The sequence below is a fragment of the Martes martes genome (assembly GCF_963455335.1).
Source record: "Martes martes genome assembly, chromosome: 13".
NCBI classification, from domain to species: domain Eukaryota; kingdom Metazoa; phylum Chordata; class Mammalia; order Carnivora; family Mustelidae; genus Martes; species Martes martes.
Window position 1 is genome coordinate 58,364,637 of NC_137901.1, and position 17,486 is coordinate 58,382,122.

The 17,486-nt window shown below is 39.5% G+C and overlaps 1 protein-coding gene across 2 annotated transcripts in view; it reads left to right on the top strand.

Annotated features, from left to right (window-relative positions):
- The first annotated feature begins 1,207 nt into the window (after positions 1 to 1,207).
- VAPA (VAMP associated protein A) overlaps positions 1,208 to 17,486 on the top strand; it is a 40,037-nt gene continuing 23,758 nt past the window's right edge. Inside the window, exon 1 of one of the 2 annotated variants that reach the window (XM_080821461.1) lies at positions 1,208 to 1,579. In XM_080821461.1, the coding sequence (XP_080677587.1) occupies positions 1,501 to 1,579 (79 nt within the window). In that variant the 5' untranslated portion in view covers positions 1,208 to 1,500. The remainder of the gene's footprint in view (positions 1,580 to 17,486) is intronic. The other variant, XM_080821460.1, reaches the window with a different exon arrangement.

The window sequence follows — 17,486 nt, forward strand, 5'->3', positions numbered from 1 at the left end:
CTGGAGAGCTATCCCCAGATGGGCCCTGAGACATGCATGGACTGAGCTTGAGAACTTGGGACTTTGTGCCTACACTTAAGATTACTGTTCACTTGCTCATTTATTTTCAAGACAAACCGCGCTGTTCCTTCATGGCAGCAGCCTCAGCATGTCCCTTCTTTTGTGGTGCGTGCTAGGGACTAGAATTCGAGTAGTACCGTACAGGTTTATTTACGGCACATTCATTTGTTTCATTTGATGTTCCTGTCCCCGAGTACCCTGGCAATCGGTTAAAGGTCTGTCAGCACCTTTGCTCACAGACCTTCCTCATTTGATTCGGTTTACTACACGCTATCCATAAATGATGCAGACGGGATTCAGGTCCAACACGGGAACGTGACAACTGTTTCGGTTTGGGTCTATCACGAACAAAACCGAAGAACAGACGCCCGCAACTGAACGCGGTAGATTTTGAGTTCTATTTCCAGCTCGTCAGATTTCCCCAACGGCGGGTTTGCTTCCTAAACGAGGGGTGTTTCCTCATCTGCTTTTGCATCACTGGATTGAATTCGGGAAGCAGTAGATGTTGGATTGGAATACGACCGAGAATGTTGCCCTACCAATAGAGGGATGGGTAGATTTAGATGGAGAACAAATTGACAAATCTCGGCCCGTTTTCCACAAGGTGTATTTTATATTTCTAGGCGGGCGACCTCAGGTCAGTTTTCAAAAGTTGTTTTTTTTTTTCCCCTTTTCAGCGCAAAGGAGACGCTCTCTGAAAGCCAAAAAGGAGTGTCAGCGCGCCCCACCCCATTCGCCTCCAACGGACCTCATTAGCCTTCCCGCCCACAAACAGCCACTACTACAATTCCCAGCAAGCATCGCGCAGGGCTGCAAAAGGACCAGGTCCCACTGGCATGCTGGGAGTTGTAGTGAGTGAGCCCGACGACTCTTGCCTTCTGTTAGGCATTCCCACTCGGAAGACGGTAATGCGCTGCTACAGCAGGCTGTCCAGTTTCGTAGTCGGAGCTAAACGTGATCGAGGATTGCACTCTTCTGCCCTGCGGTGTGTACCGCATCGGTGCCACCGAGCTTCGCTCCGCCCTCTGTGCACGCCCGTTCCCTTGACAGCTCGAGCTCCGAGGGGGTCGCGTGGCCCGGAGCGCGCAGGCGCAGCAGCCAGCGCCGCGCAGGGTAGCTCTCGAGGGCGGGACGAGCGTAAGGGGCTCCTGGCCGCCGGGGCGCGCACGTAGGCACGCAGAGGCCGTCACGTGGGGTGCCGAGGATCGCAGTGCGCGTGGCCGCGGCGGCTGGTGTGGGGTTGAGTCAGTTGTGAGACCCAGAGCTGCTGACCCAGCGGGCGGCCGAGTGGCCCGGCCACAGAGCGGCAGGCGTCGGGGGTTCGGGAGCCGTGAGCTGGCCCCATCATAGAGCTCGGCCGAGCCGGCGCCGCCGTCGTCCCCCGCCCCCAGTCAGCAAACCGCCGCCGCGGGCGCGCCCCCGCTCTGCGCTGTCTCTCCGATGGCGTCCGCCTCCGGGGCCATGGCGAAGCACGAGCAGATCCTGGTCCTCGACCCGCCCACAGACCTCAAATTCAAAGGTGGGCTGGGAGAGGGCTGCTGCCCGGGTGGGGCGGGCGGACGGCGTGATTTAGGGTGGGTGGGTGGGGGGTTTGAGGGAAGGTCGGCGGCGGGCCGCGAGTGAACGTCCCCTCCCCCACGCCCCGGCACTTTCCATTCTGCCGCGGCTCCCCGCTCCGGCCCTCGGCCTGCCTGCCCCGCGTCCGGCCGGCTCCCTCCCTCGCCCGCTGGCGGCTTGATGCGCGCGCCGGCCGAGGCGAGGCGGAGGGGCCCGGCCCTGGCGCCGCCGCCGCCATCTTGCGGTCCCGCGGGGGCGCCTCCCGGGTGCTGCCCGCGCTGCTGCCCGCGCCTGGCTCTCGTCCTTGGCCCCCGGGGGCCGTCGGGCGTTGTCTGGGAGGGTGTGGGTGGGCGGTGACCTTAGAGCGTGTGCTCGGGTCTGCGACGGGAAGGGGGGGGTCTGGGGGTGGCGCAAGTGCGTCGGTCTCCGGAGCCGGCTGTCAGCGGCGGTGGGAGGCAAGGCAAGGCGAGGCGGCGGTGCGGCGGCCCTGGACTGGGTTCCCAGAGCGAGCCACTCCTCCGCCTCGAGCAGGGGCTGGGTGGAGCCGGCCCCCGGCCCTCGCGGAGGGGGTTGCTGCCTACCTTTTTGCCTTGTTTAGAATTCGGCTGTCAGGTACGAGGAGCGTTAGGGAGGCGGAGAAGCCCGTGAAGTCCTCTGGTTATGACTTACCCGGTTGTGTTGGCAGAGACCCAAGCGCGTGCGGGCAGGAAAGCTATGCGTCAGCCCGGGAATTGATAGTAGTAGGTTAATAGTAGACGTCTTCCTGGTCCTCCCGTATGACATTACAGCTCACCTTCCGCGCCGGGCGGACCTGGTGTTTGCTCTTGTTTAGCTCTTTAGCTTAGCTCTTTGGCTGCGGAATCTTCAGTGTTGGGGACTTTTGCCTCTACGTTTGCGGTTCAGGAGAAGGTTGATGAGGTGTCACTCAGTTCTGGAGCGCCCTTAATTTACTTTGTAGCAATGCCTCTGATAAATTATAAGTCCGATTTGGTGATCCCTCAGGAATCCTGAAGGGCTCTTTGGCCCATTTGTTTTTCAGTATGTAGGGTATCTTAGGGAAGAGAGTTAAACTGGCTTCTTTTTACGAATATCGAAAGCGTGTGGCAATCCAAAATGGAAAGATTCCTTCCTGTCTTCAAGTGTAAAGTGATTCGCTTTTTGGAAGGTTCATTATCTTGTATTTCAATTTCAGCAGTTACGATGAGAGCAGTTTTTGTGAAATGTGTAGCCATTTCAGTGCTTACAACAGAATAAATCCTTTATCGTTGTAGAAGATTGAGTCCAAAGGAGAAAACAATTGCTTTCCATAGGCAACGTTTTAAATAGTTTGTAGGAATTTTAAAATATCGTTTTCTGGTATTAGAGTAATAGTGTAGAGCTAGTTTATTTTGCAAGCTTTTTAGTACATTTGCAAATTTCTTTGAATGGAAATGGGACCTGCTTTTTCAGTAACGATTTAGTTTTAAGACAACTCAGATATTTTGAGAGGCACTAAATGTATTTTACTGTAACAAGTTTGTGTGTGTGGCATTTCATATCGTTTTAGCTGAAAGGAAAAAAAAAACACCTTTGGGGAATCATGAAATTACCTTAGATAGCCATTATCTTTGGTTGGAGGAATTTAATGTAACTCCTATAATGGGTTGTGTTCTTTTGAGAAGTTAAAAGAACTTTTACTTTTTGACAGGCTGAGTTTACAGAGGAAATTTCTGTACTGGATAACCATATGTATATTGCCATTAGGGACTTAGAAGCCTTTAAAACCAGTTTTAGGCCAGGAAATGTCCACAAAATTTGAAGTTTTCACCCTAGAAAAGTTGTAATGTTGCCACAGTAAGAGACTAATAGTAGTGGAGAAGCGAGCTAAAAAAACTCAGAACCCTACTCAATAACATTCATATGTTTCACTTATTTTAGGTATTGTAGAGATATTAGTCATGATTATAGAACAGGTTTTTCTTGTGTTATGGATGAAAGTAATTCCCAAGGATCATTTTTAAAAGTTTGGACATCAATAACCACTTTTTAAAACTGACTTCAAAAAATATTTCATTGAAAAATTTATAGAGACATACTCAGTTGGGCCACTTATTTAGTGAACACTTACTGAAAGCTTTATGCCATCCCTGTATTAAGATTATTCAGTTGAGTAATTCAGCAATAATAAGTTTATATTTGGGGATTCAGTGCTAAACAAGGTGGGGAAAAGATTTACAGTTTGTAGTTTAATGGGGAAAGCACCCAGTAAAACAGTGAAACATTTTAGGTTTTATCTTTGCCCTTGAGGACCTCTTGAGACTAGTGAGGGAGACCTAAAAGGCTTGTAGGTGCTATAACAGAGGCAGACTGGTATGAAGAGAGGCGCAACCCCCCCCCCCCCCAGGTTTCTTGAAAAAGGCTAATTTTCATTTAGGGAGTAGGAGAAAAGGGTTGGGCAAGGGAGTGGTAGTTTACTCAACCCCTGATGTAAAAGAATGTGTGGCTTATACTTCAGTGGTTTGCTGTGTGCTTCTGTTCTAAGGAGGGGATAATGGGGAAGATTGGGAAACAGGAGGGTAGGGTGAATTAGGAGAGGCAACCTTTGGTGTCATTTGATTCCTTCCTTCCTTTATGTTACTTTTCTAGTCAAGGGTAAATAATTTGCTTTGATGGAAAGCTCTCTGTATTCCAGTGCACCATTCAACACTAAGTAAGGAGACTCATTTAGAATCCACAAACTCGTTATGCTTAGTTTGATGATGATATAAAGTCATTTCACTCTCACTTGCCCTAAATCATCTGTAATTTTTAGTTTAAGTCTGTTAAAGGATAGTTTTCAAAATTCTCTTACTTTTCAGTAGGCTTATTTGAATTCTTTTGAACTCAACATTTGACTAAGATGGTTTCTCCAAGAGGGACTCATTTAATCATTCTGAGAATAGGTAGTGAATTTTTCTGTCATATGCATAACAGTCATTTTGATAAGAATTATCAGCACTTTGAACAATTATGGAGAAACAGATACCAGTTTAATACATTTTTATAAGTACTTTTATTAAAACTTTTTGTTTTATACAGTTGTCAACATATGAACATTCTTTTATAAGGGTGTAATGAATTCTAAGGTAGCTCTTTCGTTGCTTTGGTAAAGAAAAAGAGGTAGATATTTTCAAATTCTGTTTAAATCATGGCAGTAATTTGACCTAGAGTTCAGATTTGAAATTTGATATTATATCTGAGATGATTTTTTTGTCCCATTGTAATTTATTATAATTAAATTTTTCCAGTTGTATTATACAATTTATTTGTATAGTAGTATTGTAGTTTTGGAGAATAGTTGGAAGAAATTTAGAAAATGCTAAAATAAATTGTCAAAGTATTCTTCCTCATAATAATCAGAGAAAGGACAGTAGACTAAAACCATTGTGTTGAAGGTGGCCCATAGCAGTATTGAGCCAATAAAGAAAATTAAGCTCTCTGAGGAACCAAGAAACTGTTCTGTGTCCGCCAGAGCATCTTTGAATAGCAGCACATGACTAAGAAGTCCAAGTGAGAATGTAGAGTTCTACTGTTGGCAAACTTTTAGGTCTTTCAGATCAGCTCCTGTTTCGCAGTGGCTTCATCAGATCCCTGGGGTGATTTCCCCAGCCTTTTCCTGGGGTACAGACATCTTATTACTTCATTCCTTAAAAGCTTTCGAGTAGCTCTTGATTGCCCCCTGGATAAAAGTCGGTTTTTTGTTTTGTTTTGTTTTGTTTTTGTTTTAGTATGGCATTTAATCCCTTCCGTGATGTGTTGTCTCCTCTTGTAACACCTGTTCATCTGCACACATCCATACTTTTCACCCTGAGAAAGAAAAACCCTTCTCATATCCAAGCTTGTTTGTTCTCTTTTTGTTGGTTAAAGGTAAAATCCCTCATGACTCATACTTAGACCGTGTTTCCTCGGATATTTTTCCTCTCATGTTTTCAACCACTGGCTTCTTCCTTTAAACACACAAATACACACAAGTCTTTCATTTTAAAAACAAATAAGCAAACAAAATAACTTCTTTGACTCCCAGCTCCTTCTGGTATTTGTCCCTTTGTCTCCCTCATTTCCTTTGCAGTCAGACTTCTTGGAAAAATTGTCCCTGTTCACTGTCCAGTTTCTCACCTCTTGTCCACTGTAGTACTGCTTCTGTCCTCACTGCTTATTGATTGTTGATCGCATTGAGCATTTCTAGTGCTTCTCTCTTTGGCACTTGACATTATTAACAATTTTTCTTTTTAAAAACTTAAGTCTTTTGACTTCTGTGTAATTGTCTTCTAATTTTCTTTGCTGTCTTTATTGTCTCATTTCTGGGCTTTTTCTTAATTGCTAATGTTTCTGAGATTCTGATTTGGTTTTATTTCTGAACTTTCCTTGTTCAGTCTCATTGTTTTGATGACTTCTCTTCCTTGCTCTCTCTTTGCCCATGTTGGTTCACACCCAAATTTATATTTTAATTGAGACTTTACAGTAGTCAGTTTTAGAATGCTTATTGACTGTCTGGATTTGAATGTTAACTCAAGACTTTTTGCGGGGGAGGGGCAGAGGGAGAGAGAATCTTAAGTAGGCTAGGAGCCCTACACAGGGCTATCTCATAGCCCTGAGATGATGAGCTGAGCCAAAATCAAGAGTTGGGCTCTTAACTGACTGAGCCACCTTAACTCAGACATATCAAAGTCAGTATATCCCAAATGGATTTTTTATAACCCAAGCCTACTAATCTCCCCATATTTTTAATATTCTGTGGCATCATGATTGCTTATACCAGAAATACTCTGTATATCTTTTAATTAAAATCTGTATTTCTACATCCCAGAGATAACTCTTGAGTCTCTTTTAAAACAACTCTGCTTTTAAATATATTCATTTTAATTCATTAAATTATACAATAAAGATTTGAGTTTCTGCTATGTGTAATAAGTGTTGAATTAGTGTTAGAACTACAGTTTTGAATAAAGTGGAATCTTTGTTATTCATGAGGCAATTCCAGTGGGAGAGATAGACACCAATCTGGTTATCAGAACGAGGAAATGTAGCTATGAAGTGGTGTGTAGTGCTATGAAAATGTGAAATAGAAGACTTTGGTCTGGAAAGGGAAGACACAATTGAACTAAGATTTTCTAAGAATGAGCAGTTTCCTGGGTGAAGAAGAAAGGAAAATGGAGTAGGAGTTGTATGTATTTGCAAAGATCCTGTGGCAGGAGGGAGGATGAAACATTTAATGTTACTTAACATGTTAAACTAACATCTCATGAGTGTTGTGCTGGTTTGTTGGTTGAGTAAGGAGTTTTGTTTTTATCCTAACCCACTGAGGGATTTTAAGGGGGGGGGGAATGGTAGAGGTAGAGGGAATGGAGTGATAATCACATACATATTAAAAAAAAAAACCCGACATAATTCTGGCGACAACATCAGATAATATTAGAGGGGAAACAGAGATGAATTAGGCAGTTGTTCCGGTCCAGGCAAGAAGTGACAGCTTGGTCTGAGGTATTGGAGATGGTGAAAAGTTAGAGGGTCAAGCCAATGAGACTTGGTGGTCTATTAGATAAGCTTATGCAGAGTAGAGGTATCTTGGATGTCTCTAAGATTTCTAACTTATGTAACTGGAGGAATGGTGGTGCTGTGCGCTGAGCTAAAAAAAGAAACACTGGATATTTGAATGAGGACCACATGTGTTTTACTTGGGGTGTTTGGGAGAGTGATAGGAGGAGGAATCCTGATTTCATTAGGTATGTTAGATGTTTTTAGGTCCTTTCAAGGTAATTAATAAAAGGTAACTTAGTAGGTTTTGGTTATATGGATGTGTTACTGAGGGAGAGGTCTGGGGTTTGGATAATTACTTTATTTTGGGTGATGATCTCATCTTTTTTTCTACTATTCTGTAGATAGGCCTGCTTTTCACTAGTGTCACACTGCTGCTAGAACTACCCTTTGTAAAATGCAAACCCAGTATTATTGCTCCTTTGTTTAAAGAACCTGGCATGTTTTCCCATTATGTAGATGAAAAAAGTCCAGAATCCAATGCCTACCTCTTCATTTCTCTTCGTAGCTCTGGTTACATGAAACCATTCCCCCAAACGTTTTAAGCTGTTGCAAGACTTTGCACAGGCTCTGTCCAGAGTATTGTTCTTGCTCATATCTGTCAAGCAGTCTCCAGTTCAAGAATCCCTTTTGTGAAGTCTTTGATTTTGAGGTCCATGTTGGTCATCACCTTCCTTCTTCAGGCCACTATTGAAGCTTGTGCTTATCTGTAATATCACATTACATAGTATTTATGCTTGTGTATTTTTTCTCTCCCAAACTGTAGGGTTAACTACTTGAGGATATACTTGTTTTATTTTTATGTCCATGGTAACAAGATCTGGCATGGATGATGGCCCAGTAAACGTTGATTGCGTTTATAGGACTCCGATGATTTCTCCTATAATTCCATGGTTTTCCTCTTGGATCTCTTTTCAGTGGGGTTTTCATCTGTCTTTGCAGATAGTTGTGTTTTCAAATTTTTTTTAGTTCCAAGAAAGAGATTGTAGGGTATTTTGTTAAAAGCTGACTAACCATGAATCTTTTTCATTATCGTGCTTCACCCTTTTTTGTTTGTGAAGTGTGAAGCAGGACTAGGTGATTTCCTGGATAGTTTTTCTGGCCTTAAAGGTTTTGAATATGTGTGACAGCTGAGAACAAAAAGAAAACAAGATGTTTCTGTAAGTGGACAAATATATATAAAGAATTGGGAAAACTTGATTTGTTCTTGAAGTTTGGTATTTTGTGATTGTTAGTGCTGGTAATTTTTTTGTTGGTTTACTGTATTAGTTATCTTTTAATTTCCTTTAGGTAAGACCTTCCTTCACCATGCAGAGGTGTTCTGTGAGGAGAGTCTGTTAGCAAGCACCCTTTTATTTTCTCAGAGGCACTTTCTGCCCTCTCTTTTTCTTGTGCTTTTGGATCTTAACCTTGATGGACTATTAATTGGAGTCTTAGCTGCCTTTCAGAGGAGAAGGTGGTTAATGTACGGAATGAATCTTTTCTCTTCAACCGTTAAAAGTTGTTTTAAAAGAAGATTAAATGTAAGAGGGTTGCTCTTACTTGCAAACGCTTGTTTATTTTAACTGAAATGTGACTCAAATTACTAGATAAAAAGTTTAAAACTTATGAAAGCTTTAAAATATACATAAAAATACTGTAATGAACCTTTATACTTAAATCTAATAACTTCATATCCTTAAATTTAATAATCACAGCAGTTTATCACATTTGTTTATTTTTTGTATGTTTGCTACTGGGTTTTAAATGGATTGTGGATATCAAACATTTCAAACCTAAATACTTGAGCTTGCTTTTTTAATAAAGGGACATTTTCTTTACATAATTATAATGTCATTATCTTAAAACCAAAAATAATTATTTAATATCATTTAATATTTAATCTATTGAAATTTCCCTAATTGTACTTCTGTTTTTAGCTGTTCAGTCTTCTGTGTATTGCATTTGGTTGTCATGTATCCAAGTCTTAATTTTAAACACCGCCTCTCCCACTTCTTTTTTTTTTTTTTTTTTTCTTTTTCTTGTCATACTATTTACTCGTTGAGAAGATCAGGTTGTTCAGTAGAATTTCTGATATTCTAGATATGTCTGAAATGTGTTTCCTATAAATTTGGATTTAGATTAGAAGGCTTGATTAGATTTAGGTTTCAGTATTTATTGGTAAAAATACTTCATGGATGGACTTCTGTCACATCAGGTATAGTGTCTGGTTATCCCAGTTTTAGTGATGCTGATTTGTGGTAACAGCCTTCATAGAAAAGTTGTGTAGATATGAGCCTGTTTCTGGTAATATGTGCAAAAAAAGAGGTTGGAAAGAAAATGTTAACAGTCCGTTAGCTCTGCTTTAGGATTCAGGTGTCTTTTGTTTTTATATTTTTACTTTTCTTTGTTTTCCAGGACTTCACATTGAACATGCATTGCCTTTTTTTTTTTTTTTAAGATTTTACTTACTTATTTGATATATATAGAGAGAGATCACAGGTAGAGAGGCAGGCAGAGAGAGAGGGGGAAGCAGGCTCCCTGCTGAGCAGAGAGCCCAAAGCAGGGCTTGATCCCAGGAGCCTGAGATCATGACCTGAGCCCAAGGCAGATCCTTAACGGACTGAGCCACCCAGGCTTCCCTGTGTTGCTTTTCATAAGCGAGAAAAACTTAAAATTATTTTATCAGTCTTAATACCTTTAGAAGATTAGATCCCAAAGTCTTCATTTGTTCTTCCTGTATTACTTCCTTTTATTTTTAATTGGTAATTTAAGTCTTTTACAGTCTGAGGTCTTATTTTTTTAAAAAATACATTAAGTTATAGAAAGGTAAATAGGAAAACAAGTATAATGTTTGCAACCTTCTAGTAACATTTCACAAATGAAGTTATATAAAGACAAATAGAAAACCATGTGCATCTGAAAGTAAATCTAATTTATAGCTATCCTGTAGTAATTTACAAATCACAACTGTATATTAAATGTGTTGTTTCTTTGAGCTCTTACTGTTGGCATCAGTTGATGTTCTCTTGTGAGAAATATGAGAAGTGAGATTTGTTTAGGGGTATTTATTTATCTGAGAATGGCTCCTGCAGGTAAATTTTTAGGATCCCTTATCCCCCAGTGTTGACTGGTCCAGTGGCGAGCACCTAACCCAAGGCCAGCCAATATATGTGCTGATGACTGACCAGCCAGAATTTTGATACCACCCCTTTAAGCACACGTAAAGCTAGATGATAGGCTTTAGGTCTTTAAAGTAGGCTGATTTGTGCCAAGTCTTAAGCAGAAGCAACTAGTTGAGAGAGAAGAGGGGGAGAAAAGCTGGCCAGAGATCTTGTAGTCCCAGGAATCAGTTTCTCTTGAATGAAGGCTCCTTTTTTTTTTTTTTTTAAATATTTATTTACTTATTTTAGAGAGCGTGTGAGCAGAGGGAGAGAGCATGTGCATGAGTGGGGGGATGGTCAGAGGGAGAGACTCAAGCAGATGCCCTGCTGAGCGGGATACCTACGCTGCCAGGCTCAATCCCTTGATCCATGATATCATGACCTAAGCTGAAACCAAGAGTTGGACAGCTCAACCAAGCCACCCAGCGCCCTGTGGCCTCTTGTTTTAAGGCCAGTTATACTTCATTTCCTGTGTCATTGAGACTTCTTATATCTTTATAATAAACTCTTAAGTATGATTTTGTTCTTCATAATCAATTCATTGCTTAAACAAGATTGGACTTCATGATTTGTGAAAATATTTTCAACTTTGTGATGGTCACACATTTCACTTTATGAAAATAATCTAGATCAGTGTCTTAAATTTTTATGGAAAAAACATCCACATAGATATTTTTGATGACTTACTCGTCATTAATATACCATAGTTTGCTTAGCTGCTGTTCTGTTTGGAATTTGGAATGTTCTTTATAACTAGAGTAGTCATGAACATTTTGTACTCAAAATTCAGGTTAAATGAATGAGTCTAGTTAATGTGTATTTTAAAGAGCTTTCTAAGGATTCAGTTAACATTTTTAAAAATAGAGATGTTAATTAAAAAGAATTGTTAACATGAGAGGACTTTAAAATACTTAGCTTGCAGTGTAATTTGATAGGTTTCTTAGGCCCTACATTTGACAGCTTTTACTTTGAAGCTGTGTATTTCCGTGTGTGTGTATATATACATATATACATATATACATATATACATATACATATATACATATATATGTATATATACACACACATGCACACACACACATATATACATATATACACACACATCCATTTATACGTATTTACCTTGGTACTTGGATAATCTGACAAGTTGGAGTGACTGCCATAGCTTTAAAGGTATAGGGTATCTTTGTTTCTTCTTTAGTTGCTTTTTCTATAAAATCAGAGATACTTTTATAACACAGGGGAAGATGAAGCACTTGGTCTTGTTTTCTGAGTACTGTTCCCACTACCAAAAAGTTCACTGACAGTTGATCCTCAGAAGATGTGTTTTTCTGAAATTTTTTCAGTACCCCACCAGCACTTTGCAAATAAAAGGCTTTATGAACAAATTGAGCTAATAGGTATACATGTTAAAAAGTCCTGATCATAAAATTCTGGACACTAAGTTTGGAATGCTTAATGTAGTGAATTGAAAAAGGATGGAAAAGTGTAAAGCAAATAAAAATTACTGAAATGTTACCATCTAGAAATAACGACTGCTAACATTTGATGTATTTCTTGTTTTCTGTGTATAATTGTACACACTTATTTCCTGTATTTTTGTTAATTATTGTGATCATTTTCTTATGAATATGATCATTTTCTTCTGATCTAACAAGTTTTAGATATGTAAATGGTGCTAAAAACTTTTATTTCCATTTCTCCCCGAATACCATTTTCCTTTTTCATTTCCTACCATCCTTTTTTTTTTTTTAAGATTTTATTTATTTATTTGACAGAGATCACAAGTAGGCAGAGAGAGAGAGAGAGAGAGAGAGAGAAGGAAGCAGGCTCCCTGCTGAGCAGAGAGCCCGATGGGGGGCTTGATTCCAGGACCCTGGGATCATGACCTGAGCCGAAGGCAGAGGCTTTAACCCACTGAGCCACCCAGGTGCCCCCCACCTCCCACCATCCTTCTTAATTAGATTTTAAAAAGTCACCTAAACTCTTAAGATACGGAGTCACCTCTGTTTTAATAAAGATGTTAAATTAAGTATCAGGCATCCTTCATGTTTAGCTTCGAATGGAAATGTTCTTTTTCAGATTGTTTTTTAGGTATGTGTACGTCTTATTTTTCTTTAGAAGGTTACACAATGGAAGGAACAAATCAAAATGTTTTGTTTCTGTGAAAAGACAATTTATTGTTTATTCTCTTTGTTTATTCTCTCCCTAATGTTTTCAAGACTGTCACTGGGATTGTTTAGCAGAGTAAGTGTAAAAAGTTCTGAAAAAGCACTTCTAAAATGTTTACAACAACTTAATACAAAATGTTAATAAAGCTGTGAAAATTTAGGATTGAATTTTCTGCCATCTTGCCGTAGAGTAGAAGATATTCTTTAGGGACGCCTGGGTGGCTCAGTTGGTTAAGCGGCTGCCTTCGGCTCAGGTCATGATCCCAGCATCCTGGGATCGAGTCCCGCATCGGGCTCCTTGCTCAGCAGGGAGCCTGCTTCTCCCTCTGCCTCTGCCTGCCACTCTGTCTGCCTGTGTTCACTCTCTCTGACAAATAAATAAATAAAATCTTTAAAAAAAAAAAAAAGATATTCTTTAATGAAAGGCATAAGCAGGTGAAGTTGATCATAATGTCACATAAGTTTAGAGCACAGAGGAACATTGGAGGTCATTTTGGTCTACTGATGCTAAAATGCATGGGGTTAGACTGCCCTGGAGAAGTCAGGTGGTTTGGTCAAGGTCACTCACCTAGCTAAATGGTTTTAGATTTGAAACCTCTAATTCAGCATGCTACTTTATAGTTTCTACAAATGTGATATTACATCATCAATAACAGAAACGGGCCCCTCCCTCTCCAAAAGGCTTCCAAAGGAATGAAGAGAGATATTTTGACTTTTGACTTAGGTGCTTTTCCATGTGAAGCTAATGGATGAGTATTTAACTATATGACCAAAACCCTACTATGTTTTTTGAAACTGGTACAAAAGAAATAAGACAGGGTTCCTGCCTATCGGTAACTTCTTTTAACTATGACTTTAAGCCCCATTCTAGATGAGAAAAATAGGTTTTTTTTTTTTGTTTTGAAAGATTACACACTACTGTATTAAGTGGATTTTGGTGATTTTTCATCTATATTATCGTCATGTATTCATGATTCGGGATCCATATTTTTATAAGTAATGTTAGTGAAGCTTTAAAACAAGGTATGTTTAGTATTTTTGAAACCTTGAGTAGAATTGACTCATTTTTATTTTCTAGAAAGTAGTACTCTGTTTATTTGTACGGATATATTTATACAATATATGTTCACTACTTGCTTTGCCAGGGATTTTTATAGCTGTTGGAGATACAGTAGAAAACAGAATGAAAACCCAGTCTTCATGGACCTTGCATTCAAGCCTGAAATTTCAGTGTATTTGGAAAAAATAAAAATAAAAAACACAAATAAATTAAGGTGACTTCGTTTTTAAAAATTCTAATGAAAATGTTTTAGGGCTTTCTTGGATGTAAAACATAAGATATTTTCTTACTGTTTATGTTGCTTGCTTAAGAAAATACTAAATTGACCTGTGTATTGGGACCAAGGGAAATACAATATCCATTTAAAAATATGTTTCATATATTATGATTTCACTGCCATTTCATGGCTTATTAGAAATCTACCTGGAATGCTTATGAATTAGGAAACAACTGTAGCTAGGTAGTTTGCATAAAATATATACAAAACTTATGAGAGTTCAAGCTCTGGAGTCACACCTGATTTGACTTCCCCACCTTCCACTGCATGATAATTTATGGCCTTGGGCAAGTGTTTTAACCTTTCTGAGTCTGAGTTGACTTATCAGTAAAATGGGGATAATAAAGTGTCTACCTTGTAAACTTGTTATGAGGGACATAATTCGTGCAGAGTTCTTGATACATAGTGCCCAATAAAGGCTAGCTGTTATGAAAACTTGTTAGCACTATTTTTACTATTACTGCTACTGCCATGCTACTATAATTATGGAGAATCTTAGTAGATATTCTGTATACTGTACAGTATATATTCCACATGCATGATTATTTTAACAGGACATGTATTCAGCCATGTAATCTTCATGTAACTAGAATACTGTATAATCTGATATAGCTGTTAATTTGCTAAAACCTATGGAAACATTGAAGTGTAGTCATCACCTGCTTTGCTACAGCTGCATTATTTATGTGTTTGAGCTAAGCATCCAGTCTTCCTGTTTAGAATTTTTACTATTTTGTTTCAATAAAGGTAGGATGAAGGAGTAAAAATGTTATGGTTCACCTAAATGACTTAAGACCTAGAATTATAGCATTTGAAACAAAGCACACATATTTCTGATATTTTTTATTTTGTTACATGTTCATTAAAAAGAATCCAGGTGACTATTCAAGCATACTTCACTGCATGTATAACGAACAAGTAGTATTAAGCAGCTACTATGACTTACAGTCTGTGTTAATTACTCCATTTCATTCAGGAATGAATTGACTATTTCTTCTTAGGGAGTGTATAGTTTAGTTGGATGAGATAAAACATGTACGTAATAAAGTAAGTGAGAAGTGTTCTGAGAGAGGTATAGAGTATGTGCTGTGGGAATTGTCTGGTCAGCCATCTTTCTCCTCCAAGATTCATGCCTTGGCTCATTGCACTGTCTGCTATTAAGTATTCAGAGGCCACTAACTGAGTCTGTTCCTCATAGCCAAGAACTCAGAAAGACCTTGTCAAGAACTGAAGGGTCTGAAAATTGAGTGTACTATAATTTTAATGAATATTGGTAGAATATATGAGATTCCTGGGTTCAGAGACAGAGGACTTTATTATTCATGACAGTGTATGTAACATGAGCTTTGTATTTGCGTTGATTTCCTTTGCTCCCTCCAAGGGCAACACATGGATTTAGTTCAGACAGATGCTACTCACGTAGTGGGTTTGCATCGTAGCTGAGAAGCCATTGAGTGTGGGGAATCTGAGTCTTTGCTAGTGGGCTGCATGGAAACTTACCTGACCTTTTTTTCCTAGAGGAAGACCTTATCTTCATTATAAAGGACAATAAAAGCCTGCTCTCTCCTTAGGAGGGAGACATTGTTTTCCAAGACTGTTCACTCTTTAAATGCATCCTTGACAAGATAATCTGGATGAAAGCCCCAGTGCCTCCACCTTGAAAACATGCAGAAATGCTGGAGACCTGTAGAGAATTATCTCCCAGTTGGACTCGGAGTAGTTAGCCTAAATGGATGTCTCAGAGTTCATAAATTAATGTTCACGTACATTGCCTTTTTATTCTTAAAGCTGCATCTCAGATTTTCAATTTCTGAAATGCTCTATGCTATAGACTACTGCTTATCCTGAATTAAAACTTGATCTTAAGAGTAAGCAAATACTGAACTCAAATTGATATGCATGTTGGGGTGTTTAGGAGTGGGTATACTGATGTCTTCAGCTTACTTTGCATCAAAAATAAGGTGGATGGACAGAGATGGATAAATAGGTTGATAGTCTCAAATACAACAAAATGTTAATTGTCTAATCTATGTAATAGATACATGATTACAATGATTTGTTTCTTTTTTTTTTAAAGGATTTTATTTTTTATTTGACAGAGAGACACAGTGAGAGAGGGAACACAAGCAGGGAGAGTGGGAGAGGGAGAAGCAGCATTCCTGCTTCATTCAAGCTTCCTATGGAGCAGGGAGCCTGATGTGGGGCTGAATCCCAGAACCCTGGGATCATGACCCCAGCTGAGCCAAAGGTACATGCTTAAGGACTGAGCCACCCAGGTGCCCCAATTTCAATTTCTTTGTATGAAAATTTGCAATAAAATGTTGGGGGAAAAGCCAAGCCAACAGCTGTCTTCTGTTCTCTCTCCCAAGTCAGTTTTTGTAACTAAACTCATCTTGGCATTTCAAGAAAACTTGAGTGTCAATTCATATAAAAATGTAGATAGATGACAACATTTCAAAAACTAGTCAGAGTGATTCTACTTTCAGCTCTTTTAAGCGTTATGAGCTTCTTTTTAAAATTGGGGATTTGGAGATTAAGGGTCCCATTTTTAGAAGGAAATCATTTTTCTGCATGCTAGCATTTTAGGTATATAGCCTGAGTATAAAAGGCATTTCATGCAGGAAAAATATTTTAGATAAAGGAAGCAGACTAGTTCCACCTGGCACATCCTTCTAGGTAACTGTCCTAAACTTTTCTACATTTTTGAAATTTTAGTTTGCAGGCTTTTTAAAATTTATGTCCAGATTTCTTTCTTTCTTTTTTTTTTTTTTTTAAAACCCAGAGACCATATTTGTGTCTGTTACATTTCTATTTTTAGAATTTGGGGCGGGGCATAGGGATTTTGACTTACTGGCAATAGCAGTTGTGTTGGAATTAGGACACAATACTTAGTGACAGGAAATGTTATGGCTGCTTAACAGTGAGGCTAAAGGAGGAAACAACCCATGTAATTATAAAAGGTAGGATTATTTTGATTATAGGTTTTTTTTTTGTTGATGAGTACAGTAAGTATCCTGTGGAATTTTCTTATCTTATGTGGAATCCTATTATATACAAACAGTGAGATTTCATCTCTAAGCTAGGAAGTATGTATGAAATGGTAACTGATTGGTGACTAGTATACTATTAGGTAATCTTAAAATGGACTATTTCAGTGATTGTTTCTAAATGTTAAACTAAGCATTTGTGTTAGACAACTGGCAGGATTTTCCTCCACTTAGAGGGATTAAGGTTTAGAAGTCCTCAAAAAGTACTTGTTTTTTATATAAATTGCTTCAGATACTCACGTTCTCATCAAAACTGCTTCTCACTTTTTTTCAGGTTTTTTTTTTTTAAGGATATATCAAGAATCAGCTTTTCTAAAAAATTATTGTTTTGCATAAATGAAAAATATGTATGGTTTAGAGAATTACCAAAAAGTTAAATACTCACGTAATCACTGCCTGGGACAAGAACTAGAGCTTGGCTAATCATTCTAAAAATCTTCCTTAGGGGCACCTGGGTGGCTCAGTCAGTGAAGCCGCTGCCTTTGGCTTGGGTCGTGATCCCAGGGTCCTGGGATTGAGTCCCGCATCCGGCTCCTTGCTCGGCAGGGAGCCTGCTTCTCCACCTCAGTCCGCAGCTCTGCCTGTTTGTGTGCGTGCTCTCTCTCTCTCTCTCTCTGA